The 20,552-nt window shown below is 41.1% G+C and overlaps 1 protein-coding gene across 1 annotated transcript; it reads right to left on the bottom strand.

The window, feature by feature from the left end:
* Positions 1 to 4,334: 4,334 nt before the first annotated feature.
* Positions 4,335 to 18,132, bottom strand: LOC145399791 (ionotropic receptor coreceptor Ir76b-like). Its single transcript, XM_080272340.1, has 9 exons — positions 18,091 to 18,132; positions 12,763 to 12,918; positions 11,959 to 12,044; positions 11,522 to 11,592; positions 10,340 to 10,554; positions 9,759 to 9,914; positions 8,717 to 8,823; positions 5,729 to 5,886; positions 4,335 to 4,429 (listed from the first exon to the last, which is right to left on the bottom strand). The coding sequence occupies exons 1-9, from the start codon at positions 18,130 to 18,132 to the stop codon at positions 4,335 to 4,337; spliced, it is 1,086 nt and encodes a 361-aa protein (XP_080128466.1).
* Between the last annotated feature and the right edge of the window lie 2,420 nt (positions 18,133 to 20,552).

Raw genomic sequence — 20,552 nt, 5'->3', positions numbered from 1 at the left:
ATGATGGTGGTAGGGATGATGCCGATGATGGTAGCAGTGACAATGATGATGGTGGCGTTGATGATGATGATGGTGACAATGATGATGATGATGATAATGGAGCAACGGCAGCTAAACACCACCGCACCAGCTCATCACGTGTACTGTCCAGCGCAATTAGGGTGATAGTAATTATCGCGATTAAATTTTTTAATTAGGTAAATGGCGTGTGTGGACCCTATAGGACAAAGTGTTAATTATCTCACAACAGATCACCGGGAATAACATAGCACCAATTAAGCCTGTTTTTCACATTCCATTGTTTTTCACGCCTATAGTATAACAACGTCTCTTAGATCTCTTTCTCTTTTTTTTTTTTTTTTTTTTTATAGAGAGAGAGAGAGAGAGAGAGAGAGAGAACAGCAATAATCCCATACAACTCGTCACGGGAGAGAAGGAATTAATTCTTTCAGTACGATGCCATTTTATATATTTTTTTTCTACCATCAGACGATTTTTACTCTAATTTGGAAGACTCCTGATAATGATGTGATTAAAGATAAGCTCCATTAACAAACTCACCTCCATTAACCCACTGAGCCGGGGACTTCTTTTTTTCTCATTTATTTATCGTATTTCCCTATCATTTTATTTAGTTCAGGACAGTCTTTCTGAACTGTAGGGGTCAGATTTAGCCTTAACAAAAGCCATCATTTGGGGAGGCGTTTTCTCTTCAGTAACAGGGAGAAAAAACTGTAATAAGAACGAAATCCGGATTCATGGGATTAACAAATTTCACAAACCCCTGTAGTACGAGAATTTTAAGTTTATCCTACTCATATTATCTGTCGTTCATGCATTTTATGAAGGCAGAGATTTTAGGCCTTTTCCAACTTATTTCCACATGCGCAGAGGTAGAATGAGACAATACTACAGCCCTACGTCCTTTTCATATCGCTTCTTCGTGACTAGCACCATGTTTTAGTGATGATCTGCTGCTACAAATGGGCATACGGGATGGAGAGATGTTAATTTTACGCCTATTTTAAAGTTGACAGATTTATAATGGTGGCGTCATCGCACCGAAAACTTTTACCACTTCACTTCGATGACGTATTTTTCACTTTATTTTCACTACCGACAGACGATTTTATTCAGTTTTAGGGACACTTTTGGAGCTGAAGGAGTTAGATACCGCCTCACTAACCCGTTCACTGCTAGAGGCCTGCCCTAAGCTGAAGAAAATCGTCTGGTGGTAAAGCGAAGAAAATATTTAATGCCATATCTTCATGAAAGGTTTAATGGCATTCACTGGATTTTACTAGCAAAGGATGTTTTTCTGAACCATTGTAAAGTGTTAGTAGTAGTAGTAGTTGTTGTTGTAGTAGTAGTAGTAGTATTGGTAGTAGTGGTGGTGATAGTAGTAGTTGTGAAAGTAGTGTATTATTATTATTATTATTATTATTATTATTATTATTATTTTTATTATTATTATCGTCGTCGTCATCGTTGTTGTTGTTGTTGTTGTTGTTGTCATTTTGTTGTTATACTTTTGACCCATCCAGCCGGCTCACGTCTTTCATATTTAATTTTTCAACGCCAGGCGATTTTAGCCAACAAGATTTCCTGCCTTGAAGTGGTTTGTGGCAACCCATATTTACCCCTGCAGTGTGGTGTACAGTCGCAGATAAAATACTGTCTCACTTCATAGCGATAAATAGCGAGGCTGTGAGCGAGGTCTTTCGAATTTCGGCGATGGGGTCTTAGTAACTCAAAACAGTTTTCAGAATATTACGAAAAAGAACGATATTTATGTCCACAGCTGTCTGCCGGTAAATGTGGGTGTGAGAGGGCTGTGTGGGTCTGGTTTGGGGAAATTTTTATTAAAAGTTTTGTGTGGTCTTAATTGAGTTCGTACTTTAAATTCATGGCGGAAAATTGCAGGAACAAATGTGTCTGTACACGAAGTTCATGGATTACACGAAACAGATGGACGGGATATCAACTGGGAAAGTGGGAAACGGGGTGACATGGCAAGGGATGGTTTGTGTGTGTGTGTGTGTGTGTGTGTGTGTGTGTGTGTGTGTGTGAGTGTGTGTGTGTGTGTGTGTGAGAGAGAGAGAGAGAGAGAGAGAGAGAGAGAGAGAGAGAGAGAGAGAGAGAGAGAGAGAGAGATCAGGAATAATCGTCTGGTTGTTCTCGCCTTAAATGCCTGGACTGAACAGCCTAACCCCGGGCCCCTACGTTCTTGATAGGACAGTAAAGGATGAAGTAATGATTACACAACAGAGACAGATGACTTGGGGTAGTAATGACTTTTTATTTCTATATTTTTGCAGAGTTTTTTTTATATGCAACTTGGATCTCTCATTGTGGAGGCTTTAATTAAGGTTGAAAATAGCCTTCATTAATCTCTCTACTGCAAGGCGTCATTACTGAATTGGATGACGTGATCCTCTAGAAACATGAGTAAAATAGACAAGTGAAAATGTGCCAGATGTGGAAGCTTGGGGATCCTTCGGTTTAATATCCTTAGTGTGGTGTGGTGTGGTGTGGTATGGGAGGGTTCTTTTGTGTGATGTGGTGTGGTGTGGTGTCGGAGGGTGTTTTTGTGTGCTGTGGTATGAGAGGTTGGTGTGGTGTGGTGTGATGTGGTATGGGAGGGTGCTTTTGTGTGTTGTGGTATGAGAGTTTGGTATGATGTGTTGTGTGGTATGGTATGGTAGAATGTGGGATGGGAGGGTTCATTTGTGCTCTGTGGTATGAAGGGTTGGCATGGTTTGTGATGTGCTGTGGCCTTGCCAAAGTCTACGGAAATTAGGCACATTGCATCCGAAGATTGCTAATGAGAGCCAGATGGACAGGGCCACTCCTAGACATACTCTCACGTCGAAAAATACGGCATAGGACTGAAGAAGCTAAAATGATTCCGGCTTGTGATTGAAAGGTAACACACAAGTACACACACAAAAATAAAACACACATTGGAGACTTCAGAACACCTTTATAACGCATCATGATCATTTTTTAACCCCTTCAATTTCAAGACGTGTTATTAAAATGCTATTGCTGCCTTCAGATGATTTTATTCAGCTTTTGGGAGATCTACTGCAATGAAAGGGTTATCGAAGGCTATATCAAACCCTTCGAAAGGCCTCGGAAGCTGAACAAAATCGTCTTTAAGTAGCAAGAACAAAATGGAAAAAAAAAATTCATGGGACTGAGGGAATTATGTGAGATAAGATACTGGAGATTAAAGATTACTTGCTCTCCATTTGATGCTTAAGTACAACCATTATTTATAAAGAGTATATTTTATTAGCTACACCTGTGCCTCATTTACCGGTTTCACTCTTTCACTGCGATGACATGTTTACTCTCTTATTCCGGCTATCGAAGAGACGGTTTCTGTCCAGCTTAGGAAGAAGGTTTCGTATACTGAACAGTCCTAAGCTGAATGAAATCGTCTGGTTGCAGCAAAAATAAGTTACACAAAGACGCCATCGAACTGAAGGAGTCATTTCAGACGGTATAACTTCTCAAAATGGGGAAAGTTACAGGAAATTGAATAAAATGTGTAAATGTATCGGCAGCTTGGTGAGAATCTGATGAAAGATTGGTTGAAGTTGTGAAAATTGATGAAAAGTTGAGAAGATTGGTGAAAACATTAGTGAAGATCAGTGAAAATTTGTGAAAATTTTGAAAAACCGCGAAAATTGGCGAAACCGGCGAAATACTAGTAATAGTTTGGGAAAGTTTGATAAAAATTCGAAAAACTTATAAAAGTGAACAATAAGTGAAATTTGGCGAAATTGACGAAATATGGGAAAACTAGTGAAAATGGTATTTAACGAAAGTGGCCCAATATTAGTTAAAATGTGATGGAAATTATGTAAGACGGAGGGGAGGGGGGGAATCATCGAAAGGCATTTGTTGTGAGTGTACGGCAGCGTGGCGAAGGGTGGACGGAGAGGGAGGGAAGGGAAGTAAGTTCGAGCTGGAGCCTTCAATAACAAGAACTTCACGGGGTCACCAGGGCAGGGCAGCAACCACCACACCTGTAATAGTTAAACTTTTTCAACACCTGGGGAAATGGATTTAAAAAAAAAAAAAAAGTAAAAATTGGGGAAAGTTGCAGAATAAGAAAAAATGTGAATATTCGTGAAAGTTGGTGAGGAATCCGGCCACTGAAGAAACTGAAGAATTAAGGTAATGGAGAAGTTGGTGACAATTTATGAACCTTGAGAAAACTGGTGACGGATTAAAGTATTGGTGAAACTGGTGAACACTGGTGAAGAAGCGGTGAAAATCTGGTAGTCATCATAAGCCGTTTGGTGTCGAGTGTCGTACAGTAGTCACCAGGAGGGTGGCTGGGAGGGTAAGTAAATTTGGTCCTTAGCCTTCACCAACACCAGCTCCATCAGGAAGACAAGAGCGGCCACCATCATACCTGTTAATATATAAACCCTTGAAGCACATGATATATTAGATCTGGAGTGGGACACCTTCTGGTGGTGGCACAGATAAAACTAGACGGACCCGCTGCCTAGTCCTAGAAACCTACAAATATCCCTCAGCTCTACCCTTATGCCTCGAAAGAAGGATGGTGGGCTGCAGGAGAATGACAACTTCAGCCTGCAGTTCACCGAGTTCGCTTTTCAGATGAGCCCTGGGCCAGAAAAATAACAAAATAGAGGGTAGTTTTTACCTTAATTTCATTAAAACATGACGATTTTATTAAACTTGCGAAGGACCTCTGGCAATAAAGAGTTAATGAAAGCTGTATCTTGTTAAAAAGTATCTCTTGTGTTTTAGTTCTTGAATCAGATGATGCAGGTTTTCTTTTATTCTTGCTACCACATGACGATTTTATTCAATCTTAGGACTCCTTCTGGCTAAGAGGGGTCACTGAAGGTAACCCCTTCAATTCCAAACACACACACACACACACACACACACACACACACACACACACACACACACACACACACACACACACACACACACACACACACACACACACACAGTCTGAATCTCGCGCAACGATATAGGGCGAGTTGTCGAAAATGGTACCATCTTGCATTGCAGGATAAATGATTTTTTTTTCTAGTTTATTCTTGTTTCTAGCTTTTGAGAGACTTCTTGTGGAAGGGGTGCTTAGTGAAGGCTACATCTAACTCTTCCAGTTCGAATAATGTCTCAAAAAATTCAACCCCTTCTCTCTGTTAATGGACTCGTGTTTTTCTTAGGGTCAAGGAGAGGAGGCCACTAAATGAGCTAGTTTATAACCTCTTCACCTCCTTGAGTCCATTCGAAGCCGTAGTGCATAGCGACTGGCAGTGACATGAAGACAAACGAGACATCCTCAGCGTGACGAAGTTACATGGGTACACTGTTATTTAGTATCTTTTTAAGATTCAGTGGAATGCCCTCACGAACGTGGGATTAGTTTCTCCCCCCCCCCTACTTCCTCTCTCTCTCTCTCTCTCTCTCTCTCTCTCTCTCTCTCTCTCTCTCTCTCTCTCTCTCTCTCTCTCTCTCTCTCTCTCTCTCTCTCTCAGATCATCAGTCTATCTAAATATCTATCTATCAATGTGTCTGTATATTTATCTGTGTCTGTCTATCTTTCTATTTATGTCTATCTGTCTGTCTGTATATTTATCTATCTGTCCATCCGTCTATCTATCTATATCTATCCAGACGCCATAATCCCGGATCGTGATGGATTGTACTTCCCAAGAAACTTCACCTGCGGCAGAAATCATGAACACCCCGTAGAAATCCCCCAGCGCTAGAGGACGTAGGGCGGCATGAGTGGAGGTGTCCGGCCTGAGACACTTCCATACGTGGCTCAACTCCTTCATCAGCTCGTAGTCCAGGATGCCAGCCTCCTTCAGCCTCTGTACACTGTGGGGGGTGAGGGCGGGGAAGTAACTCATTAACAGATTTAAGTTAGCTAAAAAAAAAAAAAAAAAAAAAAAAGTGTAAGCCCCCCTATCGTTTCACTGGGCATGTGTCAATGTCTGTCCTGTTTTCCCCTATCCCCTAACTTGGCCCAACATGGTGGAAGAGATGAAGATTAGTCAAGGATGAATTAATGAGATTTTTAGAGCAATGGGTCAAAGGTCAAGATCATCATAGAAAAATATGAACTCAAAGAGTTCTGATCCAGTTTGAACCAAATTTAGTGGTAGTTTTTTTTTTTTTTTTTTTTTACGTGTCCGACTCTGGGCAAAGGCTCAGGGCCTATTTCTTGGGGGCAGTGGCCTATCCCAAGGCCCAGTAGTCCTCCTACACCTCCACATGTCACCACTTCGGCGCTAACACCCACCGTCCATATTGAATACATACAAAGGCTGTCTCATACAGGACTGGTGTACTGGTATTAGCGGGGGTACTTCTACGACATGTCGGAGAGTCATCTGGTAGATCAGGAAAGTCTGCTTTTTAGGAAATTCAAATCCTTAAACTGTTCCCTGCCCCAGCCGGGATTCGATCCTGGGTCCATTAGGACTGCAGGCCGCCTCTCTACCAATTCAGTTCAGGATCAGGCAAGCATGGAGTGATTCGAATTAGAGGACAGTTGGTGATAGGTTATGATTACAGGGCAGGGTCAAACATGTAGAGCACGGGTTTTACACTCTCTGAATACTCCTCCTTGTTGACTGTGATGGGCCTGCTTGCTACCCACATTACAAAGTGTAGTTACCAACGACACAAACATCATACATGTTCTGTTCACATGCTTCAGAAATTACTGTAAAAAACTGGGCACTTGCCTTTACCTTCACCTCGTAAGTGATGATTATACGGCCAACAGTTTCGTGAATTTAAGAGGCATCTCTCGGTTAACGATATATTTTGTATCTCTCGCCTTAATATTCCCTCTTACGGTATTCACACTTATAACACCTTCAGTTACATACCAGTAGATCTCACTCAAGCTGAATAATAAACTCTGACGTTACCACAAATTGATATCAATTTATAGGCATCCGAATGTGCCACGTGGTCAAACAGGAAAGCTTGCTATTGTTGTTTTTATTGCATTCCACAAATGGCCTTCGGGCCGCTGTCACGTTAAAAATTTCCGAGATAACCCAGTTCTGGTGTTCAATTCGGCACTTTTTAGCCCTTTTCAGCAATATGGTGAATTTTAAGAAAAATGGCTCAGGTAACAGCTATTACTTCCCCAGCAACTTTTCACTTATGTGTTTCCGAGACAACTGAGTTTTGGTGCTTTGCCCTGTTTATTACGTGAATTATATCCTCCTACCCGGTAACTAATAACCAACCACCGATCGACATGCAGTGGTGTATAGTGTTCTTGCTTCCTTCGCCAGGTCGAACTTTTGTGAGTGTCTTTGGACGGAGGGATGTGAGACGCGCATGTCGGTATGTAGAGGAACTGGTTTGTATTATATTCAGTAACCTGCCTACAGTTACCTTGCATGTCAATCTCCTTCAGGTATTTTGCACTTTTCTGTAATCCTGGATATTCCTGTTTACAAAACAGTTTCTAGAGCAACACACAGTGGGGAAAAGTCAATGATTAGAAAGTGCTAGGAACAAAATGAAGCATGAATTTGTGTGTGTGTGTGTGTGTGTGTGTGTGTGTGTGTGTGTGTGTGTGTGTGTGTGTGTGTGTGTGTGTGTGTGCGCGCGTAAGACGATAGGAGAAATTACTCAATTTTTTCAAAGCTGCAATTTACACGGGCACAAAAGTCTGACTTCGAGCCATAGGAACAGAATCAGACACCTTCACATAGATCCAGAAAAACTATCTTCTCGCATCACTGTTCGCCCTGTCACCCAACTACAGAGTGAAGATTTCATTCTCGTTTTGTGACGTTTTTTTTTTTTCTTTCAATGTTACCTGGGTTTCTGGCAAGGAAATATTGTAACAGCAACTGATGTGGAGTGACAAATTAGATTGCGGAAGGGAAAATTTTGTTTTGAAAGGATCATCCATCAAGGATGTATCTTGTCATGAGCGGGACTTCGTCCTTGAGGAAGTGAATATAAACACTGCTACTAGGGATATGTTCTATTCGGTGCATTTAGTTTCAGTACAGTTATACTCATGTGCCTAACAAACTGTTAATTAGTTTTTCTTTGAGCAGTGACATTTGAAAATATCAACGTGTTATATGCAGAAATGGTGGTATATATATATATATATATATATACATATATATGTGTGTGTGTGTGTGTGTGTGTGTGTGTGTGTGTGTGTGTGAAAGAGAGAGAGAGAGAGAGAGAGAGAGAGAGAGAGAGAGGTAAGTGCCATTGCTGGACTTTCAGTTGATCATCACTGGTTTGTGTTAGCGTGACGGAAATTTTTTGTGAGTCCATACCAGGAAAATGGTAATCCCGATAAAATTCCGTCCCTACAGCCTGTATGTGTCCTTTCTGCAAAAATGAAACAGAGTTACGACAGGGATTGGAACGTAATGCTTGTGTGTGTGTGTGTGTGTGTGTGTGTGTGTGTGTGTGGGTGGGTGGGTGGGTGGGTGTGGGTGTGGGTATAGGTGGGTGGGTGTGGGTGTGGGTATGGGTGGGTGGGTGGGTGGGTGAATACAGGTCCTGTCCCACTTCCTTCAGTTCCATATATTAGTCGGAAATAGGATTAGGACGTTGGTTATAATGACGATGGTGGTCGTGGTGGTGACGGCGAATATGACGATGATGACGAAAACGGCGACGACGATGACGATGATTGCACGATGCTACTTACATTGGGTCGACCAAATGCTTGAGACTGGAACCCTCTGGAAAGCCGAGGCAGACATTGGTGGTGCCGAAGAGCGTCTCATCAGCTATGTAAAACGGGCAGGTCTTAGTCTGAAGAAGAAAAAAGTTAGTCCAGTATTTCCTTAAAGAAAAAAAAAAATCTAAAATGACTCTTAAGACATAGGGATGCAAATAATTGCTGGAACAACAGATGAATAAAGCACAGAAATAAGAAACCATTTGGGGTGGGAGGAGACTGAGAGTTCTATAACCATTACCAAAGTCCGCACTGTACCAGCAAAACGTAAGTAGGTATGAAGAGGGATGGGGTGAGGCAGTGGGGACCATGGGATGAGGGAGATAGGGGGATCGATGAGCTTAGGAAGTCAGATGGACAGATGGAGTGAGAGAGGCAGGGGAGAAATAGGTTGAAAATGCAAAGACTGATGTATTACTTATAATTCAATTCCAGTACTGTAGATGGGCTTAGTTTGCTAGTATATGCAAAAAGGACAACATTTAACTGAAGGAGTTCAGCTTATTCAATCAGGTGACGTAAATTTTTAGTTACTTCCCGCTGATTCCTGACGATTTTTCTTTCAGTTGTGAAAGACTTAAGTAACAATGGTTGAAGTCCAGGCTACTCCTAAACCCTGCAGTTAGAACAGTTTTTCCTAAAGTGCATAATAAAGTCATTTGGAGGCAGCAAGAATAAAAGACAAACTGAATACAAAAATTTAAGGTGTCCAAAGCGTCCTGACCTTAGAGAAAGTTCCGTGCACTTATGGAAGACGGCTTATGTACTCTATCAAACCCTCTTAGGTCACGTACACACCAAATGCTTGCTGAAGCAGGCGGAAGTTTTGCATTAGTGAAAGCCCAGTGAATGAGGAAAGTTGCAGGCGAGAGTTTCTGTGGATGACAGTGATGCAGAACTATGTCGGTGCCAGCAAGCATTTGATGTGAGCGCTGACTTAAACTGCATAAAATCGTCCGGAGATAGCAAGAAGGAAACTCAAAAGCGTACGTGTCTACAGTATTCTTACTTTAGCGAAGATTTTGTGCACGTCGGCGAGGAGGCTTAAGGTCGAGGCAAGGACTGCATAGCGTCCCGCAATCACGTCATGCGGAATGCGAGGTATATCATTGTGGGAGATGACTTGCTGCTGCAGTCGGTGCAAATCTGATCCCTCGGGTGACGCCTGCAAAGGGAAGTGAAGAGGGAAGGATACAGAGTGTGAGGGACGGAGAGAATGTGGTGGGGAGAGTGAGGGAGGGAGAGAGACAGAGGCAGGAATGTGGAAGAAGAGGGAATACTGGGGTTGTTATTCCAGGAGGTTGTCTGATGCCCTAGTCGAAGCAGTGCTGATTCCTTAGGTGGTGTTTGCAAGGAGAATTGGAGAGGGAGAGAGACTGATATGATCTTTGCCATCTTTTTCTTGCAGTGAAAGAGTGTGTGAGCTACCTGTACTAACTATGATGCTATTGCTGAGAAAGAAGCCATTCATGACAAAAGTGGAGATCTTGGAGTGTGTCAGAATCCTGTCACCACCCCCACCCCCACCACCAGCATCATCATCATTACCTTATTTTCAGCTACTAAATAAGGGGAGAGCTACCTACTAACCATGACATTCTTGAGGAGCACAGTGCCATTCACCAAAAATGTTGGTATCTTAGAACTTGCGAGCTCTGCCACGTTGTTGAAGGGCAGGGCGAGACGGGGAAGAATGAGCATGGCCTTGAGATTGCACCGGTACACCTGACTCACCACCAGAGCCATCAGGAGCCACACACCTGACGCCACTCTCACGCTGTCTCCCTCAGGCCACCAAGGACTCGCTATCCAAACACAAGAGAGAAAATGTTGCGTGGTAGATTTCAGGAAGTTCTGGGGATAAACGCACATCTCACAACTTTGTTTTAGGATTATGGTAGGTTCTAAAAAAAAAATGCACACATGACACAGTTTTGTTAGGGAATTTGTGGGAACTTGAGGAAAGAGGTATACATAGCACAGTTTTGCTAATGTTGAACCCTTGTGAAGCATACGCGACACACTGTGGCTAGAGAGATTATAGAGAACTCCAGGAATATCCACACACACACACACACACACACACACACACACACACACACACACACACACACACACACACACACACACACACACACACACACACACACACTTCATGCACCTCACATTCGCAACTCAAACAGTCCTTCACCACTGACTCAGCACTAGATCTTCACAGTGAATTAGTCTCTTTTTGTGATTACAACTCATTCATCTCGTCCACCTCACTCTCACAACTCATGCTCGTGGTGTCCTTTAGTATAACACCAGTAAAAAATCTTTATCACACTCTCTTTTTATGCCGTCCTCACACCGTAACACACAACTCTCAGCGTCATTCTTCTCACTCTCACAGCACAAACATTCTTCCAGTAAGACTCTACGAAAAACCTTCATTATAAACTATCATCCTGTCTGTGCAGCCCCTCACATTACACCATACTTAACATACTAACTTCAGCCACCACACTACATCACACTTGACTTACTCCTTGCACCTCATTCTCACAGTGCAATCTTCAGCGTGACCCTGCGATAGATCAACATTAACTGCACTATCACTTACCACATAATGCCACAACCATAGGCCTCACTCATTCAGCACAAATAGCCTTTTAAAATAAACTCAACAAAAGATCTCTGGCAGCTCCCGGATAAAGTGGCTATTTTTCACAATCCACCGGGTACATCCTCGTGTAATCCAGATGGCCACGCAACATAACAATAGCCCACCTTGCGCCAGGGGAGCTGTAACAGTCCAGAGCCAGGAGGTCCAAAGGTTGTCAAGTGTTGTGGGCCCAGTCCTGAGGGGAAGAAGTTTATGGTGTGAGTGGGAGAAACTTGACACGGTACTATAGGTCATATACCTTACCCTGGAAAATGTTTTCGTCCATCTGCATTTTGTTTACATAGCTCAGTGCCAAAAAATAAGGTTTGAAGCATGGGAGTTTTGTTTTTGCAAATAAATTAGTGTGTGTGTGGGGGGGAGGGGGCGTTAGGTTACGTTAGTCTGTTAGAGTTAGGTTAGGTTGGGTTAGGTTGATAGATTAGGCTGGATTTCACTAGCCTGTTAATCTACGTTAGGCTAGATTGTGAGTTAAATGTAGTAAGAACGATTAGAAAACTAGGATCGCGGAAGTGAAATGTCATATAGCGATTAAGTCACTCACCGGCCGTGTATGGGGCGACTCATGCGCAGGATGAGGAAGAGACATGCAAACACCACAACCATCCCTGCTGCCACCATCAACCAGATCTGAGGGAGGAAATCGTGTAAAATTATAGCATTGTGTGTGTGTGTGTGTGTGTGTGTGTGTGTGTGTGTGTGTGTGTGTGTGTGTGTGTGTGTGTGTGTGCGCCAAGTTTTATTAACGTAGTTGCAGTATTCAAAATTTGAGATAAGCTTGTGTTATCCTGTGTGGTAGGTGGTGGCGACCATCATCCACTCACTTGATGTAGTGCTCCCTACTCCTTCCTTAGCCTTTATCATTCTTTCTCTGTGCCTGGTCTCCTCTCTTCCTATTTCTTCCATCTTTCCTGTCACTTCTTATTGCTTTTCTTTCCTTTACATGTGGCTTTACATTGAGTGACAAGCCAAATTGTTTCCTGTAAGCCAGGAAACCATTTACAACGCTGGGTGGTAACCATATAACCAAACCATTCGTGCTCCCTACGTGTCAACAAGTGGGTTGGTGGAGGCTTAGTGCCCCTCCCCGTAAAACAAATAACTCAAAGTCAAATGGCCACCCCTTACGGGATTGTGGAGTCTGGCAATAGATAGATAGCTAGATTGTGTTATCCTCTCCCCATATCTACTTTTGTTTATTCTAGTTTTATACAGTTCACAGTGTCCATGGGTATGTGTATGTTTGGGTGTATGTGCATGTGGAGTATGTGTGCGTGTGCATAAGTTTTACGTAGTGGTGTGTGTGTGTGTGTGTGTGTGTGTGTGTGTGTGTGTGTGTGTGTTTTACCGTGGGTGTGTAAGGCTTTATGAACCCCGCTATGTCTGATTCCAACACGGGCCTCTTGTACCCCATGCCCTTGCTGTCGATGTAGAGTCCCACACTGCAGTCGATGTGATCGATGCGTTCTGGATTAAGGGATATGAGTCCCGACATATCAACCTCCTGGAAAAAAAAAACATTAAAAATAAAAAATAGCAATAAGCATCGGCAGATTAGTTGTAGTGCAGTGGTTTTTTGTGCTATAATGACAGGGCCAAGGTCATCAGTCTTGTTTCTCAGCCTCCTGGAAAAAGAATACAGTGACCAGATGCTTCAGTGGTTGACTGCTGACCAAACGGATGCTAGAACGAGTGTCTGAATTTAGTAAAAAAGAAACATGGCAGGAGACTGGAAACTCGAGAAAGTAGCCAATCTTCCACAAGACCGACACACATAACAAAAAAAAAACATATATACTGTATATCCCCGTTAAATATGCACAAATTCTAAAATGGAATTACCATCAGTATTGTCAGTAGCACAAGTAGTAGTAGTAGTAGTAGAAGTATGCAGGCCCGTATGAGTGAAGTAATCAATATTATTTTGAAGCAGTTCTTTAAATTGTTTGAAGTTTCTTTTACTAATAATTTACCCTCCAGTTTGGAAATATTGGGTATAATTTAACTTAATATACTTAAAAATGAACTATGACAATATAATCTAGATTTCTGTAGATTTTTTTTTCCATGCAGCTAGTTTCCAAAAACTTTTGTGGCAACACTGTATGAACTTCATATATTCATAAAAACGCTGACACAATAATAGTTTTCATTATTAACTCGCAATAATAATTATACATTAGGGAAAACGTTGTTTCAGTATACCTTACGGCACTGTTGCAAATACAAAAATAAACATATATTTAGAAAAGAATCATTTGGAAATCTTACTTAAGTTATCGATTAACATATTCGGAATGGTGATAACTGGTATCATAGAAAATAGTACGCTCAGCTAATTCAGTTAACATAACCTCTATTTACATATTCCGATTGGGCATGTATTAGACGTTCTTTTATACATGCCAGGACGGCGATATTTGTGTAAGTAAAATTATGCTCAGTCAAGTGGTATGATGCCGGTGTGTGAAAGAACTAGAATACTAGACAGATATCTGAGAATTATTATTATTTTTTTTAATATATTTCCTGGTTTTTACAACGGTTGCTATTTTTTGCTCATGCTTTTAAATTCTATTCTTGCTAATTCACTCATCCACTGACCCAAATTTACTCATGTATTATATAGTTCAAGCTAAAACGAATTTATAAAGTTGATCCACCAGTACAAGATGCCGCAGCTTAAACGGGCAGGTGTTGTTGGCACTCAGTTTATTTTGTGTGTTGTGAATTTTAGATTATTTGAGGAACTGAATGTCACCCAAGGAGTCTTCAAAACCCCCTGCTCATCATATGGTAAGTGCAGACCCCCTGGAAGCAATTATTTCTTCCGTAAATGGCTAGAAACCACCGTTACCAACGTTCATCCAGCGTTCCTAAGCCTAACCAGTCTCTTTAAAAGCATTGATTCGTCTCTGAACCCGTAACTGAATGTCATTCTTTCTTATGCATAGCTATTAAGCGTCATTCATCCCCCCCCCCCTTTTTTTTTTATTTACCACGCCTGTATAATTGCTTGTCACTGGTATTGAGTTAATGTTTGTGTTTTGATTTTTACCGATGCCGAGAAGGTAGGTTTGTTTTCATCTGACGGAACTGGGCCCCTCCCACAGCTTGAACACAAAGTCGTGATTGCGTGAAATTCGATGAGCCTTGGTTATGAGATAATGAGTGTCCTTGATTGTTTGTCAAGATAACCCCCAGGCCCACCCCCATCTGACTATATTTAATCATCAGCTGAACTGAAAGGGCCTAAGGATCTTCGGGTAAAAACAAATCGACAATAACCCTTTCATATTACACTCATTTACTCAAGTTTTGTCAAGCTTAATATAATATACTGTAATGGTGAATGATTTAATTTTGTTCATATAGTAATCTCATACTATATGCTGTGTTTAGGCATTAATAATTATTTCATTATTACCAAACGTTTAATCGTTTAATCCAAGCCTGTTTATCATTGAGTCTCGTATTATCAGACCTATTATCATTTATAGCAGTGTTGATAGCATTTTATAATGTACTCAGGAACTGTCATATTTGTAATCCCATAAGCCAGTGTGCCATAATTACTATGCTATACGCTTTTGACCTTAACTTGGCCCAGAGTTGCGTCGTTTGGCATTTTGTTTCACAACGTTCAGTGAAAGGTAAAGAAAGTACCACGACTAATATCCTTCCCAAAGCACATCTTCTTGACTAGCATCATATTCAGGTATTATGAGTTGCCACAGCTCAGCATTAAAGATGAACAGATGCCAGTGTGTCCTCTTTGATAATTGTTGTGCAAACTGAAACTGAAAGTTAACACGATTATACTGTATATATATATATATATATATATATATATATATATATATATATATATATATATATATATATATATATATATATATGGGTTTTCAAATTATTGAGATCTGATTGGCATTTTTCATTTTAAAAATATTTTGTTTAATTAAAACTTAATCTAAATACAGTTAAGAGGACTCTGTACATAACTGTTTCTCTGTTTTATTAACCTTTCGCCCTAAGTTAATTACATCGACGTTCCCCTAAATGCAGCTCACCCCCCTGTATGGAATTTCCTGGATATGGGCCTGTAGTAGTTGTACTAGTAGTAGTAGCAGAAGTAGTAGTAGTTGTAGTTATTGCCCCAGATTAATCTGAAACGTGAACCCAATGTACTGCAGTCCAGACTTGCCCTTCTGCAGTTTACCATCCTCCTATCGGAAAGGATAGGGAGGGAGTTGAGGGACGTATGTACGACCAGGCAGCTCCACCAACCGTTCATATCGGTGTCACCACACGAAGGCGTCCCTCTCCCCAGCAACTTCTCAACCAACGACAACATAGGCCATTTTCTTACGTTTCTCTGAAGCATGCCCACCATCCCTGTGAAGGACCCGTTGTCCAGCCTCTTACCGAGCCTATGGTCACTCGCCACCACGTATTCGTAGCTGACAGCAGCAGAAAAATAAACAAATAAATAAATAAATAGCAATACTGACAGCAACTTTGTGGATATTAGGTGTCATAATTATCGTAGTTGGTATAGGACGGTTCGTAGGACCTGCTCCTTGGCGATTACAGTATTTTGTGTCTTACACCTAAATACCCTTTATAGGTCCTTTATGTCATTATATTATGCATTAGTAACATGCAAGAAGGTACTGGAGTGCAATGAGCAAAATAATCCCTAAGGACGAGGTGTGACGAAACCTCCAGTGCCAGTTGCAGTACGACCCCTTGACTTAAACCTAAAGGTATAAACCATACATAATTATCAAGTATTCTAAGAGAGAGAGAGAGAGAGAGAGAGAGAGAGAGAGAGATGCTTGCTAGAGTCTCACCATAAGTTAAGCTTGGAGGTGATGATGTCTATTATCTTGAGAATGGATCCCGTCACGAGGTAGGGTGGGTTTCTCCTCTTCACTACGGAGTGGGGCGGCCACTGTTGGTGAGGAGGTATCATCATCACCACCACCATCTTCATCATCATCATCATCATCATCATAACCGTTATAACTGTTATCATCATCATTATAATCGTTATAATTATCATCATCATCATAATCATTATTATCATCATCATCATCATCATCGTCATCGTCGTCGTCTCTATCAACACTATCACTGTCGTTATTTTCACTATGATCATGAACATCATGATCATTGTATCACCACCACTGCGACTATCACTGCCATGCTATCATCATCTGTATCAAGGGCTATCGAAACATAGTACCTGGATTTTGTATAGCCTAACTCTATGTAGGCTACTTGTAGGCTATATAAGTTGGAAGTAATGAAGAGCGAACCAAAGCCGTGTATGATATTGGCTTTTTTCCACTTCATCCATTACTGTTGTTGTGGCCACAGATCCACCTGAAACATGAACCCGGTGCACTGAAGCCTAAGTTCCTCTAGTCCACCATTCTCCTTTCATGGGATAGGGATGTAGTTGAGAGACGTTTGTATAACCAGTCAGTTGAGCCGCACGGTTATGTCGGTGCCACCACATGAAGGCGTCCCTCTCCAGCATCTTTGTCGTTCATATACGATCCAACCTTTATAAACCCCTTCACTGCAAGATGTGCTTCCTAAATTAAATAAAACGTTCTGGTACCACCGAGAATGCACAAAAAAAGGGTTAATACACAGACTTAAGGACCTAACGAATCCAGATGACATCATTTTTTAGTTCAACATGGTGACGTCATTTTAGGTAATACGTGTGATATTCTTAGTTAATCCGAGTGACATCATTTTAGTTACTCTGGGTAACCATTTGTGATTAATCCGGGTGACATCATATTAGTTAATCCGGGTGATGATATTTTGTAGATAATGCGGGTGACATCATTTTTAGTTAAACCGGGTGACATCATTTTTAGTTAATCCGGGTGACATCATTTTTAGTTAATCCGGGTGACATCATTTTTAGTTAAACCGGGTGACATCATTTTCAGTTAATCCGGGTGACATCGTTTTTAGTTAATCCGGGTGACATCGTTTTTAGTTAATCCGGGTGACATCGTTTTTAGTTAATCCGGGTGACATCGTTTTTAGTTAATCCGGGTGACATCGTTTTTAGTTAATCCGGGTGACATCATTTTTAATTAATTCGAGAGATGAATTTTTTTGTTTATGAGGGTAACGTCATTGCTAATTAATCTGCGTGACATCTTTTCTAGTTATTCTGGGTAAACAGTTTTAGGTAATCTGGGTGACATCATTTTTAGTTTATTCTCCTTACCAGGCAATATGGATCCACTTATTAAAGGTCTCCCGTATTGAAGGGGTTAGGCCCCCCCCCCGTACTGAAGGGGTTTATTATTCCATATCCAACCCCCCTAGTTAGAAAAGTCTGCCCTGAGATGAATAAAACAATCAGATATTAAGCTACATGTAATAACCTGCACTTCGAGGAAAAAAAAAAAAAAAAAAAAAGATGGCATGAATAAAAAAAATAAAAAATAAAAATAGCATGGTAGAGCTCAGTGGGTTAAAACTTTCAAGATCTCCATGACTCTGCCTCAGATAAATAAAATCGTCTGCTGTTAGTCAAATCATAGAGGTGGATCTGAATAAAATCGTCAGATAACAAGAACAGAAAGAAACTGGCATCCCTGGGCTCAGTGGGGTTCAACATGGCCTTTAACTTCCGCCTTACCTCATCCAGGGCAAGCTTGAGGCAGCGGCTGGTCAGGTTCATGGTTGGGTGAGTCTGAGTCAGGTCCGAGGTTCACCTAGGGCTCAAGGGGGTGGGGAGCGTCTGTCACCACCTGAGGAAGGATATGCAGACATCTTTAGATTATGGGACATAGGTCGTTTGTGTGTGTGTGTGTGTGTGTGTGTGTGTGTTTCTGTTTATTTGTCTACCCATAGAGCTATTGCATTATGCACCACGTTGCGTAGTCATCTAGTATTTATATTATTCTAAAGAAACAAGAAGGACTAACTCTTGCCTTCGAAAAAAAAAAAAAAAAAATCCAAGAAGTTAGAAAATAACGAGAAAAATCGAAAATTTATTTGATTGGCAGAAGACAGAGTGAGTGCTGAGAATTGATCGAAAACTGAGAACTGAGTGGGTGTTAAGACTCTTTTGTACACTGAGAATTATTCGGATGCCGTGAACTGATCGGAGACTGAGAAATGATCTGGTGCTGAGAATTGATCAGGTGCAGGGAAGCAGTTCGACGCTGAAAACTGAGTTAGTTCTGAGAACTGATTTAATTCTGAGAACTGATCAGGTGCTGAGAACTTAACGGGTGGTGTGAAGTGAATGAGTCCTGAGAATTGGCTGGATGCTGAAAAAGGATCGGGTGCTAAAAAATGATTGGTTGTTCAGAATATGGTTGACGCTGAGAACTGGTAGGTGTTCAGTACTGATTGGACGCTGAAAATTGATTGGGTGCCGAGAACTGATTGGCTCTTGTGAATTTATCAGTCCCTTGTGCCCTCTCACTCAGCATAAGCTTAATCTCGAGAAGTTAAAATGAAATGCCGACAAAAGGTCACTGTTTGATCTAGCTTGATTAAAAAAAGACTGGCCCACAATAATCCACTCTTGGCCGCGAAAATTCTAGTATTCTTTTCCAACAAACACCAGACGATTTCATTCAGTTGAGAGTGAGTAATGGGAACCTGAGAGTGTTAATACTAGTACCACTAACCCTCTAATGGTCGGAACAACTCTAGTATTCTATTCCAGCTTATGTCAGACGAACTTACTTAGCTGAAAGTGAGTCATCGGAGCCAAAGACCATTAAAAGTTTAGATTACCTAACTTTCTTGTATTTTATGGACAACGAAACTAATGTACTGGAAGATGTAGAAATTCGGACCTAGATAAAAATGGAAAAAAAAAAAAAAATGGGGAACAACAGATAAATGGCAAAAAATGGAAAATTGACATTGTTAAGTAACAGAAGAAACAATGATTATTCATACTTGGGAATCTAATAGTATTCCATATGTACTATTTTATGATGCATCTTTAATGTAGTAGACACAAAATATTGTGCTGTTAGTTCCGTAGTATACTAAGGTGGTTTGCATTGAATATAAGCTTATTGAAAGATTAGTTACCATCCACTCTGAAGGAGATTTTAGCTTATTTGAGTTCAGTTACTGTTGCAGACGCAGTACAGAATACTGGTGTTTCAGTTTACACAAAAATAAATCAATGCGTTATGTTTTTATTTATGTTTTATGACTTACCACTTGATGATTCACGGTTTACCCATAAGAAAACATTAGAAACTATAGTTACCAGCATAAAAATGCATAAATTTTAATTGCCAGTTTCATAAAATAATCGTGAAAATTGACTGAAAAAGAGCATAAAATCATAAGGGAAATTTCTAAGAAGTGGTTGGGAGACATGATTATACTGTAGATTATATATTTCCTGCTACAGAGTTAAAAGGTATATTTAATGTATCCAGAGTTTTAATAAATGCTGCAAATTTATGATAACTTAAAAACAGAGGCGAGATAAAATTTTGGCAAGCTTCATACCAGTTTACAAAATGAGAGAGAGAAAAAAAGAAGGAGGGGGGAGGAATTTTGAATATGATGTTGTAGGAAAAAAAAAATCTAAAGGCGAGTCCAGGATTTTTGGGAAGGGAGAGGGGCGGAAGGAGAATTTTTTTTGTAATAAAGCCCTGATATGCGAGTTTTGGTCACATCTGGAGCATATTACTAAGCATCACTGACTCATTCCCAACCACTTACTCAGACTTCCCTCCACTGACTCACATCCCCACCATTGACTCACTTCCCCACCACTGACTCATTCCCCTACCACAGACACACTCCCCGCCACTGACTCACTCCCAATCACTGACTTACTTCCCACCACTGACTCACTCCCAACCACTGACTCACTCCCCACCACTGACTCCTCCACCACTGACTCTCCACACCACTGACTCAATCCCCACCCTTTACTCCAGAACCCCCACTCCAATGACTCGCTTCACCACTGACTCGCTGTCCCTCGCCGACTAACTATCCTAGCATCAACACCTCGAAGTCCCACTACTATCCATTTCAGTATGGCTCTAAATTTTTGTCCTTATTTTAGCTACCTTCAGATGACTTTGCTCCGATCAATAAAGTATCTAACTG

Source organism: Coenobita brevimanus, chromosome 50, assembly GCF_032717465.1.
Source record: "Coenobita brevimanus isolate Jiangsu-jjx chromosome 50, ASM3271746v2, whole genome shotgun sequence".
Lineage (NCBI taxonomy): Eukaryota > Metazoa > Arthropoda > Malacostraca > Decapoda > Coenobitidae > Coenobita > Coenobita brevimanus.
The sequence above is the reverse complement of the archived record's forward strand: the minus strand, read 5'-3'. Positions and strand labels throughout refer to the sequence as shown.